At 48.3% G+C, this 22,858-nt stretch overlaps 1 protein-coding gene across 1 annotated transcript in view; it reads left to right on the top strand.

The window, feature by feature from the left end:
• LOC124689817 overlaps window positions 1-22,555 on the top strand; it is a 33,268-nt gene extending 10,713 nt beyond the window's left edge. The window contains exons 2-8 of the mRNA XM_047223286.1: window positions 6,456-7,582; window positions 7,945-8,012; window positions 8,087-8,106; window positions 8,188-8,200; window positions 8,264-8,333; window positions 9,449-9,807; window positions 22,124-22,555. Of these exons, the coding sequence (XP_047079242.1) occupies window positions 6,456-7,582; window positions 7,945-8,012; window positions 8,087-8,106; window positions 8,188-8,200; window positions 8,264-8,333; window positions 9,449-9,807; window positions 22,124-22,555 (2,089 nt within the window). The remainder of the gene's footprint in view (window positions 1-6,455; window positions 7,583-7,944; window positions 8,013-8,086; window positions 8,107-8,187; window positions 8,201-8,263; window positions 8,334-9,448; window positions 9,808-22,123) is intronic.
• Window positions 22,556-22,858: the final 303 nt, after the last annotated feature.

A 22,858-nucleotide genomic window follows, 5' to 3' on the forward strand; every position in this document is an offset into this window, starting at 1 on the left:
AGCTCATGAATCACCACTCTCCATCCATCCTGGTAGTACCAAGATGTATCGGGATCTTCGCCAAAGATTTTGGTGGTCTGGGATGAAGCAAGAGATCGCTAAGTTTGTTGCTGAATGCGATGTTTGTCGTCGCGTAAAAGCTGAACATCAAAGACCTGCTGGCACTCTCCAACCTCTATCAATTCCAGAGTGGAAATGGGATGAAATTGGCATGGATTTCATTACCGGTCTCCCCAAGACCGAAAATGGAAAAGATGCTATATGGGTAGTGGTTGACCGTCTATCCAAGGTTGCTCATTTCCTTCCTGTTCGGGAAGATATTCGCGCTAATCAACTGGCCGATCTATACATATCCCGGATAGTCACTCTTCATGGTGTTCCCAAGAAGATCGTCTCTGATCGCGGAAGCTTGTTTACCTCCAAGTTTTGGGAAAGTTTTCAGAAAGCTATGGGAACACGTCTTTCCTTTAGCACCGCCTATCATCCTCAAACCGGTGGTCAAACCGAAAGAGTGAATCAAATTCTTGAAGACATGCTCAGGGCCTGTGTTATATCCTTCGGTAAAGATTGGGAAAAGTGCCTTCCATTTGCCGAGTTCACCTATAACAACAGCTTCCAATCCAGCCTGGGCATGGCACCTTTTGAAGCTTTGTATGGCAGAAGGTGTAGAACTCCTTTGAACTGGTCCGAAACTGGAGAAAGAAAGTTCTTTGGACCAGATATGATCAATGAAGCAGAAGATCAAGTTCGCATCATTCGCGAGCGTCTGAAAACTGCTCAGTCACGTCAAAAGAGCTATTATGATCGCCATCATCAAGAAGTGAAGTATGAAATTGGTGATCAAGCTTATCTTCGAGTCACTCCTCTCAAGGGTGTCCGTCGCTTCGGTATCAAAGGCAAACTAGCACCTCACTATGTTGGTCCTTTCCGCGTCCTTGCCAAGCGTGGTAATGTTTCCTACAAGTTGGAGTTACCTTCCAATTTTCCTGAAGTTCATGATGTCTTCCATGTGTCTCAACTCAAGCGTTGCTTCAAAGATCCTATCCGTGGTGTTGATCACGAGACTCTTGACCTTCAAGAGGATCTGACTTATCGAGAACATCCTGTTCGTATCCTTGATGAAGCCGAGCGTAAAACTCGACGTCAGAGCATCAAGTTCCTGAAAGTTCAGTGGTCTAATCATTCTGAGCAAGAAGCAACATGGGAACGAGAAGATCGTTTACAATCTGAGTACCCTTCCTTCTTTTCTAAAATCTAGGAATCTCGAGGACGAGATTCTTGTAAGGAGGTAGAGTTGTAACATCCCAACCTTGTGTTTATAAATAAATGAGTGTTCATGAGCATTGCATGCATATAGTTTGAATTTGAGCCAAATTTGCATCTCCATTTTCTATTATGCAAATCCTTCTCTAATTATTTGTCTCAAATTTCTCTCAAGATTCTATAAGTTTGAGTCACATGGTTTTGTTGTTATTCAATGAGCCATGTGTGTTTATTATTCTTTGGAAAATTTGAGTTCAAACAAAATTCAAACAGTTTTCAAATTTGTTTTGTTTTGGAGAAATAAGTCAAAGAAAAAGAGAAAAGAGAGAGAACCCTCCTCTCTCTAATCCGGGCTCAGCCCACTTCTCTCTTTCCCTCTCTCCTTCTCCGGCCGCAGCCCAACTCGGCCCAAGTGGCCCGAGCAACCACCCCTCTCCAGCCCAACAGTTTTTCCAGGGGGCTTTTTGCAAAATCGTCGTCTTCCCCGCGCATCCAAGCAGGTGCCTGGCAGCACGCCGGCCGCCCGATGGCGCCGGTGGCCCAGATCATCCCCGCCGCCCCCGGCGGCTATAAGCTCGCCGCCGCCGCGCCCGGAACCCTAGCCCCCACTCCCCCCTCTCGCGCTCTCTCCCGCGCCCCCAGAGAACCCTAACCCTACCCTACTGCCGCCCCGGCCATCGTCCGATTCGCCGCCGGTGAAGCCCCTCCGGCGTCGCCGACCACTCCGTCATGCTCCTGGTGAGCTGCTGCGCCTCCTCGTCCCCTCGCCTCTCTCCCTCTCGCCCTCTAGCCATGGCCGCCACGGGCTACTGCCCCGGCCTCCGCCGTTCCTCGCCGCCGGCGATGCTCCGGCGGCCAATAGCCGGCCGCGCCGCCACCAAATGGCCCAGCGCGTCGCCCCGCGTGTTTCCCCCACTCGCGCGCCTTCGATTTCTGGCCGAATCGCCCAATTGCAATCCGACCGAGCTCACGAGAGCAATGGCGCTGCTGACGTCAGCATGACGTCAGCGTGACGTCATTAATCTTTTTCTATTTTCTGTTTTTCTAGTAATTCATTTCTGTATTTTCTATAAATGGAAAAATATTGACAGGTGGACCCCATCTGTCAGAATTTTAATAATTTATGAAATGTTTAGAAAAGAATAAAATTATGACATATGGGTCCAACTTTTATTATTTTTATTTAATTTTCAGAAATTGTTTTAAAATGAATTAAATTTGGGAAATTCATAAATAATTCATTTTAAATCAGAAAAATATAAAATTATATATCAAAATGATCAGAAAAACATTTTCTAATTGTTTATCCATGTTTCATACATCTTTGAACAAATTAAATATGAGCCTTAGTAGAAACCCTAATTTGACCCCTCTCAAATGTCGGGGTTCGAAGCCGAACCCCCTTAATTTCCATCGATGCACCTAGGGTTACCCAAACCCCTTTAATATGACATGTCATCATATTTTATGTGCATTGCATTGTACCTTGTCTTGATTGTGCTCTTCCTTTCCGGTATTTGGTTCTTCTCGATAGGGACCGAACGCGAGCGTGAGATCAACGCCCCCGAAGAGCAACACCAGAACAACGAGGGACAAGGCAAGCCCTAACCTGGTTCATACATGGTTTCGAAATGCTTTTACTTCTGGTTCTTACATATTGCATCCGCTTCAAATATGTTTTATCGGAAGTGGTAGATATCCTATGTGTGCATATTCCATCTTTGTAGCCCAAAGTTCCTGATCCACCGCTCCCAGCAAAACCAGGTTGAGCTTTGTTTGCATCGCTAGAGCCATATATATAATATGCTTAGCCATGCTTAGCTGTTGAAGTCTGGTCCATCCGGTTGATGAATCGAGCTACGAATGAACCTAGTTTGACGAGATGACGTGGTAAGATCGGTGATGATGTTAATAAACATGCTAAAGGCTTGGATGGGCCGCCACATGGGGATGTGGTGATTTGACTCGTTCTCGCCGATACTAGGACCCGAGTTCTTGCCTCTCGGAACCAAGGCGAGCGTACAGACCACACGGGGCCCATGGGAACCCCTTGGCCCGAACTTACCTAGCTTACCCATGAGTCAATTAGTTTGCGAGTTCCATTTGCCATACGCATGGGGGAAAGGTGGAAAAGGTTTTCAAAGTGCATCATACGGGGCGTGGCCGGGGTGAAGGATGCTTGGAGGCATTGAGCTGGATCCCCGCACACAATGGCCGGGACCGCCTCGGAGCATGGCTACCTACGATGACGGAGCTCCCGGTTAGTTTGACTCATGGAATAGGCGAAGTAAGGGAAAGGTTTTGGTCGACCACCCTCTGCCGGCACACCAAGGAAGTGTGTTAATCTATAGTGGCATTAAGAGTCGGTCGGCGCGTGTGGGTAAAGTTGTACACCCCTGCAGGGTAAATCTTTTCGAAAAGCCGTGTCCACGGTTAAGGACGACTTGGGAAAGGACGTGATGATCATAGACAACTTGAACTCTGATCGTAAAACTTGATATCTATGTATGAATAAGGATCCCTTCTCAGGGTGTCGAGGGGTGATCCTAGGGGATAGGTTCAGGTAATGATGAAGATTCGGTGGATTCAACATGATGATCTTAGAGCTAGAGTTGATATCGCTCTCTTATCCCTTTTGAAAATGGTCTGAATAGACGAGCTTCTGCTCCCTCCTGTTTACAAAGGAAAACTAGCTTTCTGCAAAATAAGCTCCACATAAAGCCTCGTATACCCGCTTTGCTAATAGGTTGTACTAAGTCTTGCTGAGTCCCTGTACTCAGTCTTGCATGCTTTGTTTCAGACGAAGTTCTTCCAAGCGATGGTGGCTTCTACCTTGACGTCGACGAGTAGTTCGGAGTTCCTTAGGCGGCGGCACGAGACTTATGGGCTGGGACATCGCCTTATGTTATGGCCTCTTAGGCCCTTTGCAGTCTTGTTATCTAGATAACATAATTTGCTTTCCGTTGCTTGTTGAATTGTGGTCAGTGACCTCTGCGTGTAATAAATTTGGATCTTAACTCTGCTAAGAGCTGTAATATATTTGCTTTCAGTCGTAGAGTCACTGTTGTGTTACCGATTCTCACCCTGTAGGCCCTAGAGATCTAGGTTAGGCTTATGCCAGATGTGATATCTGGGTTTGTCTAGCCCTGAGCTCCGGGGTCGCGACACCTGGTCCTTAATCAAAAAGAAGAAAGGGTGAAATTCAACAAAGGCATCGTTATCAAGGGCAATTTTATGAGCGGATAGTAAGTTTTTAGAAGCTGTGGGAACATGCAAGATATTGCGAAGTTGGAGAGAGCTATGTGGGGTGCATAACAAAGAATGACCAATATGCTTAATTTCCATACCTTGACCACCGGCATTGTGGACTTGATCACGGCCTCTGTAGGTGTCTCGAGTATGAAGCTTATTTAGTTCACTAGTGATATGATCCGTGGCACCGGTATCCATGTACCAGTTTGTGTCAACTCCATATGCTCCTTTCTCCTTGGTACGAGAGTCATCATCATCATCACGGTCGGAGTAGCGCCACCAACATTCATTGGCGGGGTGACCATGCTTCTTACAAATCTGGCACTGTACGTCCTGGAACGGAGAGGGTGTGCGACCACGGCCACGGCCGCCCTTGGGTGGACCACCTCGGCCACCATTATAACCACCACGGCCACCATCATAACGAGCATCAGGGCGGCCCCGGTTCTGATCATCACGCCTCCTGTAACCTCCACCATCACGGTTTTGAGCACCACCATCACGGTAATGAAATTCATTGCGTTGATAACCACCACCATCATATCTGTCTTGACGTCCATAACCAGCACCATCATGGTTGGCTGGGCGTCCATAGCCATTGCCATCACGGCGATCCTGGCGCCCATAGCCACCGCCATCATGGTTGGATGGGCGCCCATAGCCATTGCCATCACGAGGAGGGGAAGGGTAGTAGGGGCGGTGGCGAGATGCAACATTTGCTGAGGACTGAAAACCACCTGAACTCTTCCCAGTCTCAGACAACATGGACTGGCGATAGTCATAAGCTTCAAGTTGAGCACACATATCATTCAAGGTGGTGGTGGGCACAGCGTTTATGGAGGCAACAAGAGGATTTTATTCAGCATCAAGTCCATTGAGAATGTACCCCTTGAGTTCGTCATCATCTACAATTTTTCCAGCAGCTGCAAGCTCAGACACGAAACCCTTCATCTTGGAGATAAAAGTTGCAGCAGTAAGATCAAGTTTTTTTGTATTGGAGAGGGCACCACGCAGCATATTGACGCGAGCTCGGGACTGTGAAGAAAAAGTGGCTTCTACCGTGGCCCATACCTCTGAAGCATGTTCAAGACCGATGGTTGAAGCAAGGATGTCGTTTGACAAAGAACGAACCAGCCAGCCAAGAACAGTTTGGTCACGAGCATGCCAAGTCTCATAAGCGGGGTTGGGCACGGTTGTCTTTTGCTTGTCAGAATCTTCAATCTCCATAGTTTTCACAGGGGCACGGTCTGAGCCATTAAGAAGACCCATAACCTGTGCACCTCGCAGAGCCGGGAGGACCTGCGTTTTCCAGAACAGGTGGTTGTCGCGGGTGAGTTTTTCAGTGGGAGGAGCACCGAGAGCAGATGCCAAGGTGGCCATGGCGGACGCTGAGGAGGAGGATGCCATCTAGACGATCGGTTCTTGAGTTCTTGAGTAAGGCGAGAAGCGCCTGGGGTTGTTGTTGAGGGCGAGGGGCGCCTCGTCTTGATCCTGCGGCGGGAAGCGCCGGGTTTGTTCTGGCGGCGGGAGGCGCCGGGTCTTGGTCCTACAGCGGAAAACGCCGGGTGTTTTTTTTCGTCGGCGGGAGGCGCCGGTTCGAGATCCTGCAGCGATCGATGAGCGCCGGGTGCTGTGTTCCTGCGGTGATCTACACCGGGTTGCTTTCCTTGAGAGATGATCGGATCAAGGGAGAAGGAGGGAATCCAATCTAGGTTTTTAGACGAGACGTCGAGGAAGAAGATGCTCTGATACCATGTTTTTTTTTTTGAGGTAGATACCATGTTAATTTCTTTGGGCGGAACGAAGTGCTCGTTTCAGAGCCTTCGGTTACGTGTTATAGTCAGATGGGAAAAACCCCCATCGTGGCTTACAGGGATACCTATGGTCGGTGTACTACACCGTACACATACGGTACAAACGATTCTTATACAACTCTAACACGCGAAAGGTGTCATCCGCCGCCAATGGGCAAACACAGCCAACCCCCCCGTCCAGTGCGTGTACCGTGGCCGTGATGATGGCGCGCCGGCCTCCCTCCCAGCCATCACTGCGGCGCAACAAGTAGCCAGGTGCCCCCCTCCACCGGCTTTTCTAACTTCCAGCAACACCCAGCTCCGAGTCACACTGTCTGTCACCGGCGAGGAGCCCATCCCCTCCCTTGCGATATACCGTCCACAACAAAGTGACCTTGCAGCAGTAGCACCACCTACGAGAAACAATATCTGTGCCTGCACAATGGTGCGCAATGTCTCAAAGTTCCTCCGCGAGTGGGTACTGTACCATGATGCTCTGGGGGTTGACCAATTTTTCTTGTACGACAATGGAAGCGAGGATAATTTGGCGGGTAAGGTGGCTGAGCTGAGGTCCACAGGAGTCAACATTTCCACCGTGGCCTGGCCTTGGACGAAAACGCAGGAAGCTGGCCTTTCCCACTGCGCCGCAGTGCACCAAGCATCTTGCCAGTGGATGGCGTTCGTTGATGTCGATGAGTTCATCTTTTCTCCGGACTGGAAAAATGTGGAGAATCCATCAAAGTCCATGCTTGAAGCAGTTGTCTCGGTTGACCCACACATTGGCCAGATCTACCTCCCCTGCTTCGATTTTGGTCCCTCGGGTCAAACAGCACATCCGCAGGAGGGTGTTTGTCAGGGCTATACCTGTCGGTTGAAGACCCAGCAACGGCACAAGTTCTTCGTCCGTCTTGACGCTGTGGAACCTTCCCTGCAGAACTCTGTACACCACTTCTCGCTCAGATCTGGTTTCACTAACATGTGGACCAGGCTGGCGCGCATCAACCACTATAAATATCAAGCGTGGACAGAATTCAAGTTGAAGTTCAAAAGACGTGTTTCTGCATATGTAGCTGACTGGACTGATCCGGTGAACCTGAAGTCCAGTGACCGAGCTCCTGGTTTAGGAGTTGAAGCCGTCGAACCACCTGGTTGGGCTGACAAATTTTGTGAGGTAAAGGATACTGTTATGCAGGAATTGAGTGTAAGATGGTTTGGTACTGGATTCGCAGGCCATGGATCGTCCAAGTCGAAGGGTTCCCATGAAACCCACACAGGTGATGTTGCTCTCTCCCCGTCTCTTCCATAGTTTAAAGTAATAAAACATGAACCAAAAACTCAACTTGCCAAAAATAAAAGATAGCCCTTAAATTGAATAGTACATATTTTTTGCAAAATATTTGTTTGTTCAACTTAAATTTTTCATTTTTTAGGGTGTTCTGTTTCAGGATCCTCTGGAAACTCCTATTTAATGTTTCTAGATGCTTTTATTTAGGTTTCCAGTAATGTTGGTACGCCAAGTTCTTCTTTTTGCAGTTCTGTAGTATTCTATGCATCTAAAGATCCATCATTTTATTATCTCCTGTCACATGTTTGCAGAATTTATCTGTGATATAGACGCTTCAATGTATTTCATCAGGTTATTGCGTTAGTTTTTGCAGGTTCTTGGCGCACTTCTGTTGGCGCTGGCTGTTCTTCTGGGTGCAGGTATGGTGGATTTTGGGTGTTCAGTTATTTTTTTCTTATTCTGGATTTTGCTCTGTTGATTTGTTCTTTTGCAGTTGCGTTTTGGTGGGCGCTGGTAGCTGCTGTTGCTGAATTTCTGTTTTTACGTGAGATTTTTTTTTTCATTGGATTTATTTTTTTGCTGTTTTTGATGCAGTTACAAGTTTACTGTAGATCCGTATTCCTCCAGTTTGTTCTTTCTAGATATTGATTTTTTGGTCGTCTGTGATTAGGAGGGACTGCCATTGTCAGGGAGCGAAGCGTCCCACCTGAGCTTCTTTGCTCAGCCATCGGTACACACAGGTAAAACTCTGTTATTCTTGTGCGTTAACCTATGTTACTCTTGCTCCTTATCTGTGCTTCTTCGCTGATCTTCAGTTCAGTACCTTGCAGCCAGTATTATATTTGATACTAAAATGTGACAGATACGCCATAAATGATCCCAACAACCTAAAATATATTTTTGGATATGAACCGAATAAATATCACCATGTTTTCCCCATATAGGAAAAATATGTATAGTCAGTTTTTGTTTTACACTTACAGAATATACGTGGAAATTCTGTTGGCAACAAGAATCTTATAGAGGTTACTTTCATTTCCCTGGGTGATTAGTTCAGGAAATCATTTTATGCTATCCCTCGTTTTGCTGATTATTATGGTAATTAAGTTGTCCAACAAAAGTTATATTTTTAGGTCAGTTATATATGTATATCCCTTCTAAGGGTACACTTTATTCATTGACTTGGGAATTAAAAGTTACAAACAACGTGCAGGGTGGTGGCAACTGGCAAGGAGCTCTTGCAGCCTCCAAGGTGATTGCACTATCGTACTTTTTTTATTTTGTTTCTTCAGTAGTACACAAACCAAACTAAAACTTATAATCTTACTTATTTTGGTGTCAAATTGGTCGAGCTTTTAACATTTGCTACGCTAATTGATCATTGTGTTTCTCCATCTGCGAATTCTGAGGATTAAAACTGGGAGTGGCACTGCGATGACGACTGACACGAAGGCGGTAGCCGGTAGGAAGGGGGTGGTTTGATGTGGGTAGCTTGACTCCCACGGATTACCCATGGTGTCTGGAGGCGAGAAAAGATCTACTGTGATGTTGAACTCTGGCGTGCCGTGATGGCACCACTTATGACCGCAGCCTCCCAGGTGATCGCACTATCGTACTTTCTCTATTTAGTTTACACAAACCAATTTAAAACTCATGAACTTACTCATTTTGATGTGACAATTGTTCGAGCTAGCTCTCTTTAGGATGACCAAATTTACGGGTTGTTTAACATTTGGTATGTGTATTGACCATTGTTATTCTCCATCTGCAAATTCGGCTCATTGGCTCTCTGCTACTCCAGTTTTCGGCGGCCATGGGGTTGGTGATTAACTTCCATAAAAGCACCACCGTGCAGTTGCCACCGACTATATCCTTGCCATCCAAGAGATTCTGGGCTGCTGTGTCGAGGGCTTCCCGCAGATCAACCTGGGGCTGCAACTGTCAGCTGAGAAGCTCACCCTGGCTACCTTCTCACTGCTGGTCGCGCTTTTGATCAACTCAGTGCTTGATGCCCTTGTGAACTGCATGGACACGGTGTTCCTCCCTCCCGCGCTGCTGCACATCCTCGAAGGGCTGCCCTGTGACTTTCTGTGGAACGCTCTGGATCATCCCTCTGGAGCCAAGTGCCTGGTAGCCTGGCAGCAGGTGTGCCGTCCCAAGAAGGAAGGCCGCCTGGGCATTCGTTGTCTCTTCAAGCAAAACCGGTCCCTGCAGGTGAAGCTGCTACACCACCGGCACTCTAAGAGCGCCCTGCCCTGGTCGAGGTTGTTGTAGGGAATGTCGGCTTGCCCCATTGTCCCCATGAAGCGTCCCTCCGTGCCCCCCCACCCCCCCCCCCCCCGCCCGCCCCGGTGGATCAAAGGACGGCTTCCACTTCCATCCTTCTGTGCTGCTGGAACATCTGAAAGTACCGCAACGCTGTCACCTTCAGAGAGTAGTGACCTAGCCTGTCGCTTTTGCTTCAGATGTGCCGCGATGACGCCCGGTTGTGTCGTTACGCCTCCCTCGGGACGTGCAATGCTCCACTGATGCTTGGCTTCTCTTCCTTAGCTCTAGGCCCCCGTAGTCCCCCCTCTCTGCCCCCTTTTTCACTCTAATCCCCAAACTCCAGCTGTATATCTGGCTTTGGGCCATTTTTTTTTTTGAATGAAACTGTAATCCCCAAACTCCAGCTGTATATCTGGTGGAAAAAGGGGCTTTGGTCGCGGTTGGCAACTGCCATTAGTCGCGGTGGCCCAACCGCGACCAAAGTAGCGCGACTAAAGGCCCCCCCCTTTAGTCGCGGTTCCTTACGAACCGCGACTAAAGGCCCATCCACGTGGGCCGCAGGCGAGCGCCGGGCGGAGGACCTTTAGTCGCGGTTCTTACGGCCAACCGCGACTAAAGGCCTCCGCGGGGTTTAGGGTTTAGCCCCCCCTCCCCCTAAATCTGGTTTCTTTTTAATTTGTATTATTTTATTTCTTTTGGGTTTTAATTTTGAAGGAGTTTCACATATTCTACGGTACTGTATACATACATGCATATGAATGTACAATTTCAAACAAATTTGAAATTAGAACCAAAAAGAATTCAAGAGTAATATACAATATATATTCAATATCGGATGACCATATACAATATATATTCAATATCGGATGACCATATACAATTTTGAACAAGTTAGTTACAAATTCCGGTGCGTATAAAGATCTACGTCATCGTAATAGTGTTCTCCTCTAGGATCGATGACTTCCCTCGCCAACCATCCAGCTAGTTCCTCTTGAAGTGGTCGGAAGCGAGCTTCTGGACTAAGCGTCTTCCGGAGGTTATTCCTCGGGATGTTGTTCTCACACGTCCGGTCCCGCTCATTGCAGTATCTCCGGATCCTCTCACAAACATAGTATCCACATAGATTGGTCCCCGGTGGCTGAGTATCCCCGGACGTCGGCACTCGCCATTTTAAAATGTAGCTCTTTTTTGAATTCACCGACCTTGGTATCTACGAACCGTCTCCAAACCCTACGAGGCAAAGAAAATTAAATAAACAAGAGAGTTATTAATTAGTTACTTGATATAAGGAAATGATGAACGAAATAGGCCGATCGATATAGAGCGCAAATGAATGAAAATAATTACTTTTGCATCATTTTTCTCATGTCGCCCCAAAGCGCCGGATCCATATTCGGAGAGTCGTGGACGAGAACCGAGGAGGTCCGAACTTTAATTACCATAAGAATCCAGGTGGAACCTGCGGACACGATACATGCACAGATCATGCATAACTCATCGATTAGCCACATACCATGCATGGAGTAAACAAAAGAGAATGTGCTCAAGACAGAAACACTCACCCAAAATGGTAAGGAAATAGAATATAACTTTTCTCTTGCTGTTTTCTAATAAACCGCCACAGGCCTTCCTCCACGTCGGCGGGGTGGTATTCTAACACATATGAATTAACGATGTGTGGGTCAATGAACCCAACATCATGGATGTTCCTTATTCGCATTTCCCGCTTCTTCATTCTGCATAATATATAGCGTACACAACAAGATAGTTAGGACAATATATATATATATAGTGCAGGCAATGAACGAGATGGGGTAGAAATTAATAAATCACTTACAGAACCGTAGCAACTGATGATAGATTTGTCGAGCTCGCGCAGATTGAACAGCTGGAACAATTCACTCAGAGGAATTTGTACCCAGTAACGTTTGAAGTGATGCACATATTTAACTTCCGCATAGATATAGTCTTTGGCGTTTTCATGTTTTATGTAAGCCTTGTACCAATTTAGCGAGACCTTTCATTTGTCGAGGTAGATCCTCTTCCTCGCGCAGGCTCGATGAGAGGGCCATTCTTCACATATGAAAATACTACGTCCTTCATTGGCGCCTCATCAAGGCCTAACACCGCACGAAGAGTGATACCTAAGTCGGCCGCTTGTTTTCCGGCACTTTCTACGAGTCAATCCATGTGCTGCCGCAGCTGCTATGATATCGGGGGCATCCGGACCGGCGGCTTGCACTATGAGCGGGGCGATCGATTGTTTACTTTGTTCCCCGAGCTGGGCAACTTCTTTCCCCCTTTCTAATTTTGACTCGGCCTCGTCCTTCAAGGCTTTCTTCTCCGCCAACTCTTTCCTCGTTCTTGAACGCGAGTGCTTGCCTACGAAGTTCACGTAAATAGTCGTCGAGCAGATTCTTCGCGGCTTGGGACGGTGTGTTCAAAAATGACTTAGCCCATTGCTTTTCCTTGTCGAATATACCGGCTTGGGCTCGCCCTCTATTTTCTTCCGGACGCTTGCCTTCCATTTCTCTAAATCAGCAGCCGCGCCCGCCTCGACTTCCTCGGCACTACTTTCCCAAGACCTCCTGGGGAGAGGCTTCGGTGATACCTCCGGTACCTTTGTTTTCTTAGGTACGTAAGGGTCCGGGTTAATAACCCAGGACTGCTTCCGCTTCTTCGCCGGAGGTGGATTGGGGGCGGTACCGGTGTCCGATCACCCGCCGGACGAGGACCGGGGGCGGCGTCTCGCCGACGTGAATGAGGTGTATTAGGTGAAGCACCACCGCCACCGTCACCGCCACCGCCACCGTCACCGCCACCGCCACCGCCACCGTCACCGTCACCGCCACCGCCACCACCACCACCGTACGGGGGTGGACTTGTTGGCGCCTCGCCTGGAAACTTGATAAATTTCTTCTGCCATAGAATGAACTGGCGCTTGACATCTCCAAGTCTTTTCACCCCTTCAGGTGTAGCAATGTCAATGTCCAGGTCCTCAAACCCTTGGACTATCTCCTCCACCGTGACACGAGCATAGCCATCTTGAATGGGGTTGTTGTGGTGGAGTGCTCCAGTGGTAAAGCACTCGCCGATGGCTACCTTCATGGACATGTTCCCGATAGGATAATACAGATGACATGCTTTCATCTCCTTTATATCGTCCACGGGGTAGCGTGGAGGCTCCGGTGCAGTAACTTCGACCACCACGCTGAGGCTCCGGTGCAGTAATTTCGATCGTCGGTGCACCAGCCACGCTGAGGCCTCCGTGGAAGCCACGCTGCTTCTTCTCCGCTGCTGGCTTCCGAGATCCATTGGATGATCTTCATGCTGCGCCCGAGCTGCATCTCTTTCGGCGACTAGTACACTCACGGTTTTCTTCATCACATCCATTTCCGTTACCAACTTCGCCACAACATCCGCATCCCGATCCATCTTTCTCTTACGGCTTCGTAACCGTACGGGTCATCTTTACGGGGAACCCTAGTTTCCACGAAATGTCCCCGGGCATGCCTCGTACACGTCCTCCGTGTTCGGGATTCCCGAGGGCTTTTGTCAGGGCGTCGTTCTCTCTGTTGAACCTGATCCTCCCCTCTTGAGCATCCCTCATTGCCTCAATAAGGTTTTGGGTGGGTGTAATTATTTTGCCCTGGTAAACACACTCCCCTGTCTCCGGGTTCAGCGATCCCCCATGCCCGTACCACCAGCTTTTGGCCCTTGGGTCCCATCCCTCCGTACCTGGACGGATTCCTCGCGCCCTCAGCTCGTTCTCCATCTTCTCCCACTTAGGCTGCCAAAAGCGATACCCTCCTGGCCCCATTTTATGATTGTACTCCTTCTTGGCCGCATTTTCCTTATTTTTTTTCGATAGTTCAAGGAACTGCTCCGATTTCTTTTGCTTCACAAATTCTGGCCAATCATGTTGCAGTTTCTCATATTGTCCTTTGAAATCCGGAGTCTTGCCCTGGTTGACAAAGTCATGGGCTAGATTTTGCTTGTATTTCCGGAATGCGTTGGCCATCCTAGAAAGAGCGAACTGTTTAACTAGCTTGCGCCTCTTCTTGTTTTCCGCAATCTTGTTACCCTCCTCATCGTATTTGCGGTATTCCGGAGGTAGAACGAAATGTTCCATAAGCTTGTTGAAGCAATCTTTTTTTCTCTCTGTTCGACAAAAGTGAAACCAACACGTGCCTTCTTTGGCTCATTCCACTCCTGGCGGGTGATCGAGACGTTGTCTCTAACAACGGCTCCGCATTGGCCGACAAACTTGGTGGCGTTCTTGCTGGGCTCCGGCGGCCTGCCGGTTGCTTCGTCGACAACATCGATGGTGCATGTTTCTCCTCGCTTTCATCGTCTTGGTTGCGCCACGCTTTGACGACGACGTACTCGATTTTTTCGACGATCCGGCCGAGGGCTAAAATAAGAAAGAGAGTCGCGCGCGTTAGTACACACACATTTATTCAAATCAGTTAGTTGTATCACCAGACGCTCAATATGTATATATATATATATACCTCGGCGCCGGAGGTGGTTGCTACTTCCAATTGAAGATCGTCGTTTATCGACGTTTCTTCGGCATCATCTGCTTGCCGACGTCGCCCTTCATCTTCACACTCAAGGTTCGAGATAAGAAGCGATATCATCTTCTTCTTCTCCGGTCGGCACAAAAGGAATATCGCCTTTTATGATGCCGAACATATGGTCTTCGACGTCCGGATCATAGTTGTCCGGAATCGGGTCAGCTCTATCGCCCGCCATATGTCGGTCCCGAAAACATGTAGTCAAAACAAATTAATTGTGTATCTGCCGAGCATTATCACATCTCTTCTACATATAAAGAGAGAGGGCGACGAGGGAGGCGAGAGGGGGTCGACGCAGTGATCGCGTGACCGAGAGAACGGTGGTGGTGGCGAAAGGGGGACGCGGTGACCGCGTGACCGAGAGACCGGTGGCGGTGGCGAAAGGGGACGCAGTGAACGCGTGACCGAGAGACCGGTGTGGCGGTGACCGCGAGAGACCGGTGGCGGTGACCGAGAGACCGGTGTGGCGGTGACCGAGAGGGCGGTGGCGGTGCCGAGGACACATAACCCTCGCCGCCCCCTCTCGATCCCAAATAAAATTTTGTTAAGTTAAAATTTTAGTTACATTAAGTCTAAATTTTGTTAAGTAAAATTTTAGTTACTATTACATGTGTGAATTTTTGTTAACCTAACACATTTTTGTTAAGTAAATTTTTGTTATGTCAAAATTTCGAGTGGAGTACAAAATTATTTGTTAAATTTCGAGGGGAGTACAAAATTATTTTTGTTATGTCAAAATTTCGAGGGGAGTACAAAATGTTTGATCAAAATTTCGAGGGGAGTACAAAAACAACTTAATTAATTAGTTATACAAATATTAAGTTATACAAGTTTTAAGTTATTTTACCTTTTTGTTAAACTAATTAACTATTTAAAATTACAAAGAACAAAAAAACACAAAAAAAAAAGAAAAAAACAGGCCGGCCCCTCTCCCTCTCTCCTTCTCCTCCCTCCCTCTCTCTCTCTCTCCGATCTGGTGGCCGCCGGCCGGCCTCGAGAGGGCGGGCCAGTAACAGTACTGGCGGCGCGCGCGGGGGGGCCAGGGGCGGCGAGGGCGGCGCTCTCCCCCTGTCTGCGTGGCGCGGGCGGCGCCGGCGCCGGCGCGGGCCGGGAAGGACGACGACGACGACGTATACGGCCGGGCGGGGCGGGGGAGCGTACGGTGGTTCGCGGCAGTCGGCGAGGGCGCGACGGCGAGGGGCGTGAGGCGACGGCGGTGTTGTTCGGCGGCTCGGGCGCGGCGACGGCGGCGTGAGGAGCGACGGCGACGGCGGCGTGAGGCGACGGCGACGGCGGCGCGGGCTTCGGCGGTTCGTCGTTCGCGCGGAGAAGAAGATGAAGTGGCCGCTCGCGCGGCGCGCGTATTTATAATAACACACCTTTAGTCGCGGTTGGGGAGGCGGCCCGCGACTAAAGGGCACCCTTTAGTCGCGGTTGGCCACACCAACCGCGACTAAAGGGTATTTTCGCCGGGTTTTCGTTTCCCGCGGAAAAATACCCTTTAGTCGCGGTTGGCGAGGCCAACCGCGACTAAAGGTATTTTTTGAAATTACTTTTCTTTTTCAAATTACTTTTCTTTTTCGAATTACTTTTCTTTTTCAAATTACAAATAATATATCAAAAAGTAAAGAAAAATAAAACTAATTCATTTCAAAATCTGAAAAATACATATAATATATGAAAAAATTCAGAAAAATAAAACTAATTCATTTCTAAATCTTAAAAATACAAATAATATATCAAAAAAATCAGAAAATTAAAACTAATTCATTTCTAAATCTGAAAAATACAAATATTATATCAAAAAATTCAGAAAATTAAAACTAATTCATTTCTAAATGCTAAAAATACAAATAATGTATGAAAAAATTCAGGAAAATAAAACTAATTCATTTCAATATGTTAAAAATACAAATAATATATCAAAAAATTAAGAAAAATAAAACTAATTCAATTCAAAATGTTTAAAATACATATAATATATCAAAAAATTCATAAAAATAAAACTAATTCAATTCAAAATTTTAAAAATACAAATTATCAAAAATTCATAAAAATAAAACTAATTCAATTCAAAAGTTCGTTGGCCCCCTCTTCCCGCCTCTTTCCGCCGACCCCCTCTTCCCTCCTCGTCTTCCCGCCATTTCTTCCCTGTCTTCCCGCCTCTTTCTTCCCGCCAATTGTTTCCCGCCAATTTCTACCGGCCTCTTTCTTCCCGCCAATTTTTTCCCGCCAATTTCTTCCCGCCACTTTCTCCCCGCCTCTTTCTTCCCGCCTCCTGTCTTCCCGCTCCCATTTTTCCCGCCATTTGTCACTACATATAGGTAGCCCGGCTTGGCCAACATTATCACATCTCTACAATCTCTCATCACTCTCTCATGGCTTCCACCGCACCCACTCTAACCTACCAGCAGGTGGAGGAGCTTTGCGCCTCGAACTACCCTTGCCCTCCGGGCTACCGCGTCCCCGCCGGCCGGAGCCTAGCGCCGGCGGCGTGCCGGTCCCTCCCGTCCCTCGTGGTACTGCGCGCCGGGCGGCCATCACGAACCACTACTACCTCGACCTCACGCCGGAGCAGCGGATGAATCCCCGCCGGCATCCCGATAACCAGCATACTTGGAACGCCTTCTTCATCAATCGGCGTGAGAGGGCGCTCGCCGGGTATGAGGAGGACGGTCTCGCCTCCCGGAAACTTCCACGAGGCCGGCCGTCGGCTATGGTGGTACGGCCGGACTCCGCAGAGCGTCATGGACTACATCACGGCCGGCGATATCCCCCGCCCTGCGCTACCCTCGGTTTGAGCCACGAGCGCCGCCCGACGACGGCCGACGACGAGCGGCGGCGACGACGCCGGCAACTTAGAAGGCGACGACTACCGGTACAACGGCGGCGGCTATGAAGACTACGAGTATGCATATTATACGCCTAGGCAGGAGTATGACTAAATCACTCCAAATTTCATGTATGCGGGAGTATGACTTAGTCACTCCAAATTTCCTATATGCAGGAGTATGACTTAGTCACTCCAAATTTCATGTATGCGGGAGTATGACTTAGTCACTCCAAATTTCATGTATCATCGGTGCTATCTCGAGTCAATTGAATCATTCGAAAATGGACACCAAACACATCACGGGTAATATAATTCACATGATTCATTCAACAAAGTTTGGTACAATAAATTATTACACATCATTTCTTCCCTTGTGTCCCCGCTTGCTTACGATTGTGCCGTATCCATGGAGCATCCTCATCATTTAACTTAATGCTTGGGTCGGTGTTCACTTTGAAGGGCGGAATTTCAGCAAACATATTATAATCTTCTGACATGTCTGTCTTGTCCTCCACTCCCACGATGTTTCTTTTCCCCGAAAGAACAATGTGGCGCTTTGGATCATCGCATGATGTACCGATCGTTTTCTTATCTTTCCGTTTCCTCGGTTTGCTACTCATGTCCTTCACATAGAAAACCTGAGCGACATCTTTCGCTAGGACGAATGGTTCGTCAAGGTAACCAAGATTGTTGAAATCCACCATTGTCATTCCGTATTGCTGGTCCACCTTTACCCCACCTCCTGTTAGCTTGAACCATTTGCACCGGAACAAAGGGACCCTAAAGGAGGGTCCATAGTCAAGTTCCCATATCTTCTCTATGTAACCATAATATGTGACCTTTTGCCCATTCTCGGTTGCTGCATCAAAGCGGACACCACTGTTTTGGTTGGTGCTCTTTTTATCTTGGGCGATCGTGTAAAATGTATTCCCATTTATCTCGTACCCTTGGAAAGTCGTTATAGTCGAAGATGGTGTCTTGGCCAACATGTACAGCTGATCTACAACCTTATTGTCACTCATTAAATGTTTTCTCAACCAACTGCCGAAAGTCTCCATGTGGGCCTTCCTAATCCAGGATTCGAGGCTTCCCGGGGTTGTCCAAGCGTAAAATATTCTTGTGTTTCTCAAAGTACGGAGCCACCAAGCTGGAATTGGTCGGAACTGTGTGGTGTGCTTCGAGTCGAGAGAATGGCCGTCCATACATATCATTGATTTCCTTCCGATCGTGCCTTTTCCACTTAGTCTCCCCTCGTGCCGCGATTGAGGAAGACCAATCGGCTTAAGGTCAGGAACAAAGTCAACACAAAACTCAATTACCTCCTCATTTCCATAGCCCTTGGCGATGCTTCCTTCTGGCCTAGCACGGTTACGAACATATTTTCTTAATACTCCCATGAACCTCTCGAAGGGGAACATATTGTGTAGAAATACAGGACCGAGAATGGAAATCTCATCGACTAGGTGAACCAGGAGGTGCGTCATAATATTGAAGAAGGATGGCGGGAACACCAACTCGAAACCGACAAGACATTGGATCACATCGTTCTGTAACCGTGGTAGAACTTCTGGATTGATTACCTTCTGAGAGATTGCATTGAGGAATGCACATAGCTTCACAATGGCTACTCGAACATTTTCCGGCAGAGCCCCCTCAAAGCAATCGGAAGCAATTGCGTCATAATCACGTGGCGGTCGTGAGACTTCAGGTTTTGGAACTTTTTCTCCGCCATGTTTATTATTCCCTTTATATTGGACGAGAATCCTGACGGGACCTTCATACTTGCTCGGGCATTCAAAAAAGATGACCTTCTCTTCTTTGGTCGGAGCGTAGCCGGCACGACCTTGAAACCGTTCCGGATGCGATGTCATCGGGGTCTTTCAAACTTTGTCTGGTCCTGCCGTGCTTCCTTTGTATCATTTGACTTCCCGTACACGCCCAAGAAGCTTAGGATGTTCACGCAGATATTCTTCGTAACGTGCATCACGTCGATTGCGGAGCGGACTTCTAGGACTTTCCAATATTCTAGCTCCCGAATATAGATTTCTTCTTCCACATGGCTACGTGCCCGTCGGCTCCCTTCGGAACCGATTGTCCGCCGAGGACCCTTTCCAAAGATGACTTTCAAACCCTTAACCATATCAAATACCTCAGCACCAGTGTGTTCCGCAGTGCTTCGGCCGGTGATCCGCCTTGCCGTTGTAATGCTTGCCTTTCTTTCTTATCGGATGACCTTTCGGAAGAAATCGACGATGCCCAAGGTACACGTTCTTCTTACAATTTGGCAAATGTACACTTTCGGCCTCATGTAAGCAGTGCGTGCATGCATTGTATCCCTTATTTGACGAGTCCCGAAAGGTTACTAAGAGCAGGCCAATCGTTGATGGTTACGAAAAGCAACGCTCGTAGGTCAAATTCCTCTTCTTTGTGCTCATCCCACACACGGACACCAGGTCTGCCCCACAGCTGTAAAAGCTCATCAACTAATGGCCTTAGGTACACATCGATGTCGTTGCCGGGTTGCTTCGGACCTTGGATGAGCACCGGCATCATAATGAACTTCCGCTTCATGCACAACCAAGGAGGAAGGTTGTAGATGCATAGAGTCACGGGCCAGGTACTATGGCTGGAGCTCGCTCGCCAAAAGGATTCATGCCATCCGTACTTAGACCAAATCTTATGTTCCTTGCGTCAGCTGCAAAATCTTTGAACTCTCTGTCGATCTTTCTCCATTGCGTTCCATCTGCGGGGTGTCTCAACTCCCCGTCCGATTTACGGTCCTCTTTGTGCCATCGCAACAACTTGGCATGCTCTTTGTTCCTGAACAGACGTTTCAACCGTGGTATTATAGGAGCATACCACATCACCTTGGCGGGAACCCTCTTCCCGGGTTTCTGGCCCTCAACATCGTCACCGGGGTCATCGCCTCTGATCTTATAACGCAATGCGAGTGCATACCGGGCATTCATTCAAATTCTCGTATTCACCGCGGTAGAGGATGCGGTCGTTGATGCATGCATGTATCTTCAGAACCTCTAAACCTAGAGGGCAGACAACCTTCTTTGCTTCGTACGTAGTGGCGGGCAACTCGTTATTCTTTGGAAACATATTCTTCAACATTTTCAGCAAGTTTTCAAATGCCGAGTCAGCTACACCTGCTGTGCCTTCCATCTCCAGCAAATCCAGTGTGCAGCCCAGCTTTTTCAGACCATCATCGCATCCGGGGTACAGCGCCTTCCTGTGATCCTCTAACATGCGATCCAAATTCTCCCTCTCTTTTTTAGTTTCGCAGCGTCTCCGTGCATCAGCAATGGTCCGACCAAGATCATCAACGGGATCATCACGTGCCTCTTCTTCACCTTCCCCTTCACCTTCAGCATCCTCCATGAAAGTATCACCGAAATGAGAAAGATAGCTTTCATCATTGAAATCATCCCCTTCTTCATCTTCTTCCATTATAACCCCTCTTTCTCCATGCTTGGTCCAACAATTATAGCTTGGCATGAAACCGTGCCGAAGCAGGTGCATGTGAACATCTCTTGAGGAAGAGTAACCCTTCTGATTCTTACACTTAACACATGGACAGATAACAAAACCCCCCTGCTTGTTCGCATTAGCCACTACGAGGAAATCTTTCAAACCCGTACTTAACTCGCCGGAGAGTCGGTTACCGTACATCCATTGCCGATTCATCTGCATTATTATAATATAAAATATATAATTAACCATCATGCATTTGTTAAACTAACTAGCTACAAACAATATAAATTAAACAATGAACTACACACACATGCATATTTTATCAATGACACATCAAAGGTTCAAGTTGCTAACCGCGATCGAGGAGGAAAAAATAAATGAGAAAGCTCAAGTGTGACTCCAACACTTCATATCATGTTTGTTTCATGCTCTTGGGGCAATTCATCAAACACCTTATGTGCATAAGAGGAACCAAAAGCAAACCTAACACTCACTTGTGAAGTTTGTGAAGAGAATGGCTCCAAATGGCTAAGTGTTGGCTGCTGGATGGGTATATATAGGGGAGGGGCTTTAGTCCCGGTTGGCCTAGCCAACCGCGACTAAAGGCCTTCGGGCACCTTTAGTCGCGGTTGTGCTGGCCAACCGCGACTAAAGCCCCCACGTGCACCAGCTGGCCACCGTGCGCCCGGGCCCGAGCCTTTGGTCGCGGTTCGCCACACGAACCGCGACTAAAGACCCCATTAGTCGCGGTTCCTTTACCTTCGCGACTTATGGGGCTTCCCGGAAGCCTGTTTTTCCACCAGTGGGGTGGTGGCAACTGGCAAGGAGCTCTTGCAGCCTCCAAGGTGATTGCACTATCGTACTTTTTTTATTTTGTTTCTTCAGTAGTACACAAACCAAACTAAAACTTATAATCTTACTTATTTTGGTGTCAAATTGGTCGAGCTTTTAACATTTGCTACGCTAATTGATCATTGTGTTTCTCCATCTGCGAATTCTGAGGATTAAAACTGGGAGTGGCACTGCGATGACGACTGACACGAAGGCGGTAGCCGGTAGGAAGGGGGTGGTTTGATGTGGGTAGCTTGACTCCCACGGATTACCCATGGTGTCTGGAGGCGAGAAAAGATCTACTGTGATGTTGAACTCTGGCGTGCCGTGATGGCACCACTTATGACCGCAGCCTCCCAGGTGATCGCACTATCGTACTTTCTCTATTTAGTTTACACAAACCAATTTAAAACTCATGAACTTACTCATTTTGATGTGACAATTGTTCGAGCTAGCTCTCTTTAGGATGACCAAATTTACGGGTTGTTTAACATTTGGTATGTGTATTGACCATTGTTATTCTCCATCTGCATAAAAGCACCACCGTGCAGTTGCCACCGACTATATCCTTGCCATCCAAGAGATTCTGGGCTGCTGTGTCGAGGGCTTCCCGCAGATCAACCTGGGGCTGCAACTGTCAGCTGAGAAGCTCACCCTGGCTACCTTCTCACTGCTGGTCGCGCTTTTGATCAACTCAGTGCTTGATGCCCTTGTGAACTGCATGGACACGGTGTTCCTCCCTCCCGCGCTGCTGCACATCCTCGAAGGGCTGCCCTGTGACTTTCTGTGGAACGCTCTGGATCATCCCTCTGGAGCCAAGTGCCTGGTAGCCTGGCAGCAGGTGTGCCGTCCCAAGAAGGAAGGCCGCCTGGGCATTCGTTGTCTCTTCAAGCAAAACCGGTCCCTGCAGGTGAAGCTGCTACACCACCGGCACTCTGAGAGCGCCCTGCCCTGGTCGAGGTTGTTGTAGGGAATGTCGGCTTGCCCCATTGTCCCCATGAAGCGTCCCTCCGTGCCCCCCCCCCCCCCCGCCCGCCCCGGTGGATCAAAGGACGGCTTCCACTTCCATCCTTCTGTGCTGCTGGAACATCTGAAAGTACCGCAACGCTGTCACCTTCAGAGAGTAGTGACCTAGCCTGTCGCTTTTGCTTCAGATGTGCCGCGATGACGCCCGGTTGTGTCGTTACGCCTCCCTCGGGACGTGCAATGCTCCACTGATGCTTGGCTTCTCTTCCTTAGCTCTAGGCCCCCGTAGTCCCCCCTCTCTGCCCCC

This window comes from Lolium rigidum, chromosome 2 (assembly GCF_022539505.1).
Source record: "Lolium rigidum isolate FL_2022 chromosome 2, APGP_CSIRO_Lrig_0.1, whole genome shotgun sequence".
Taxonomy (NCBI): Eukaryota; Viridiplantae; Streptophyta; class Magnoliopsida; order Poales; family Poaceae; genus Lolium; species Lolium rigidum.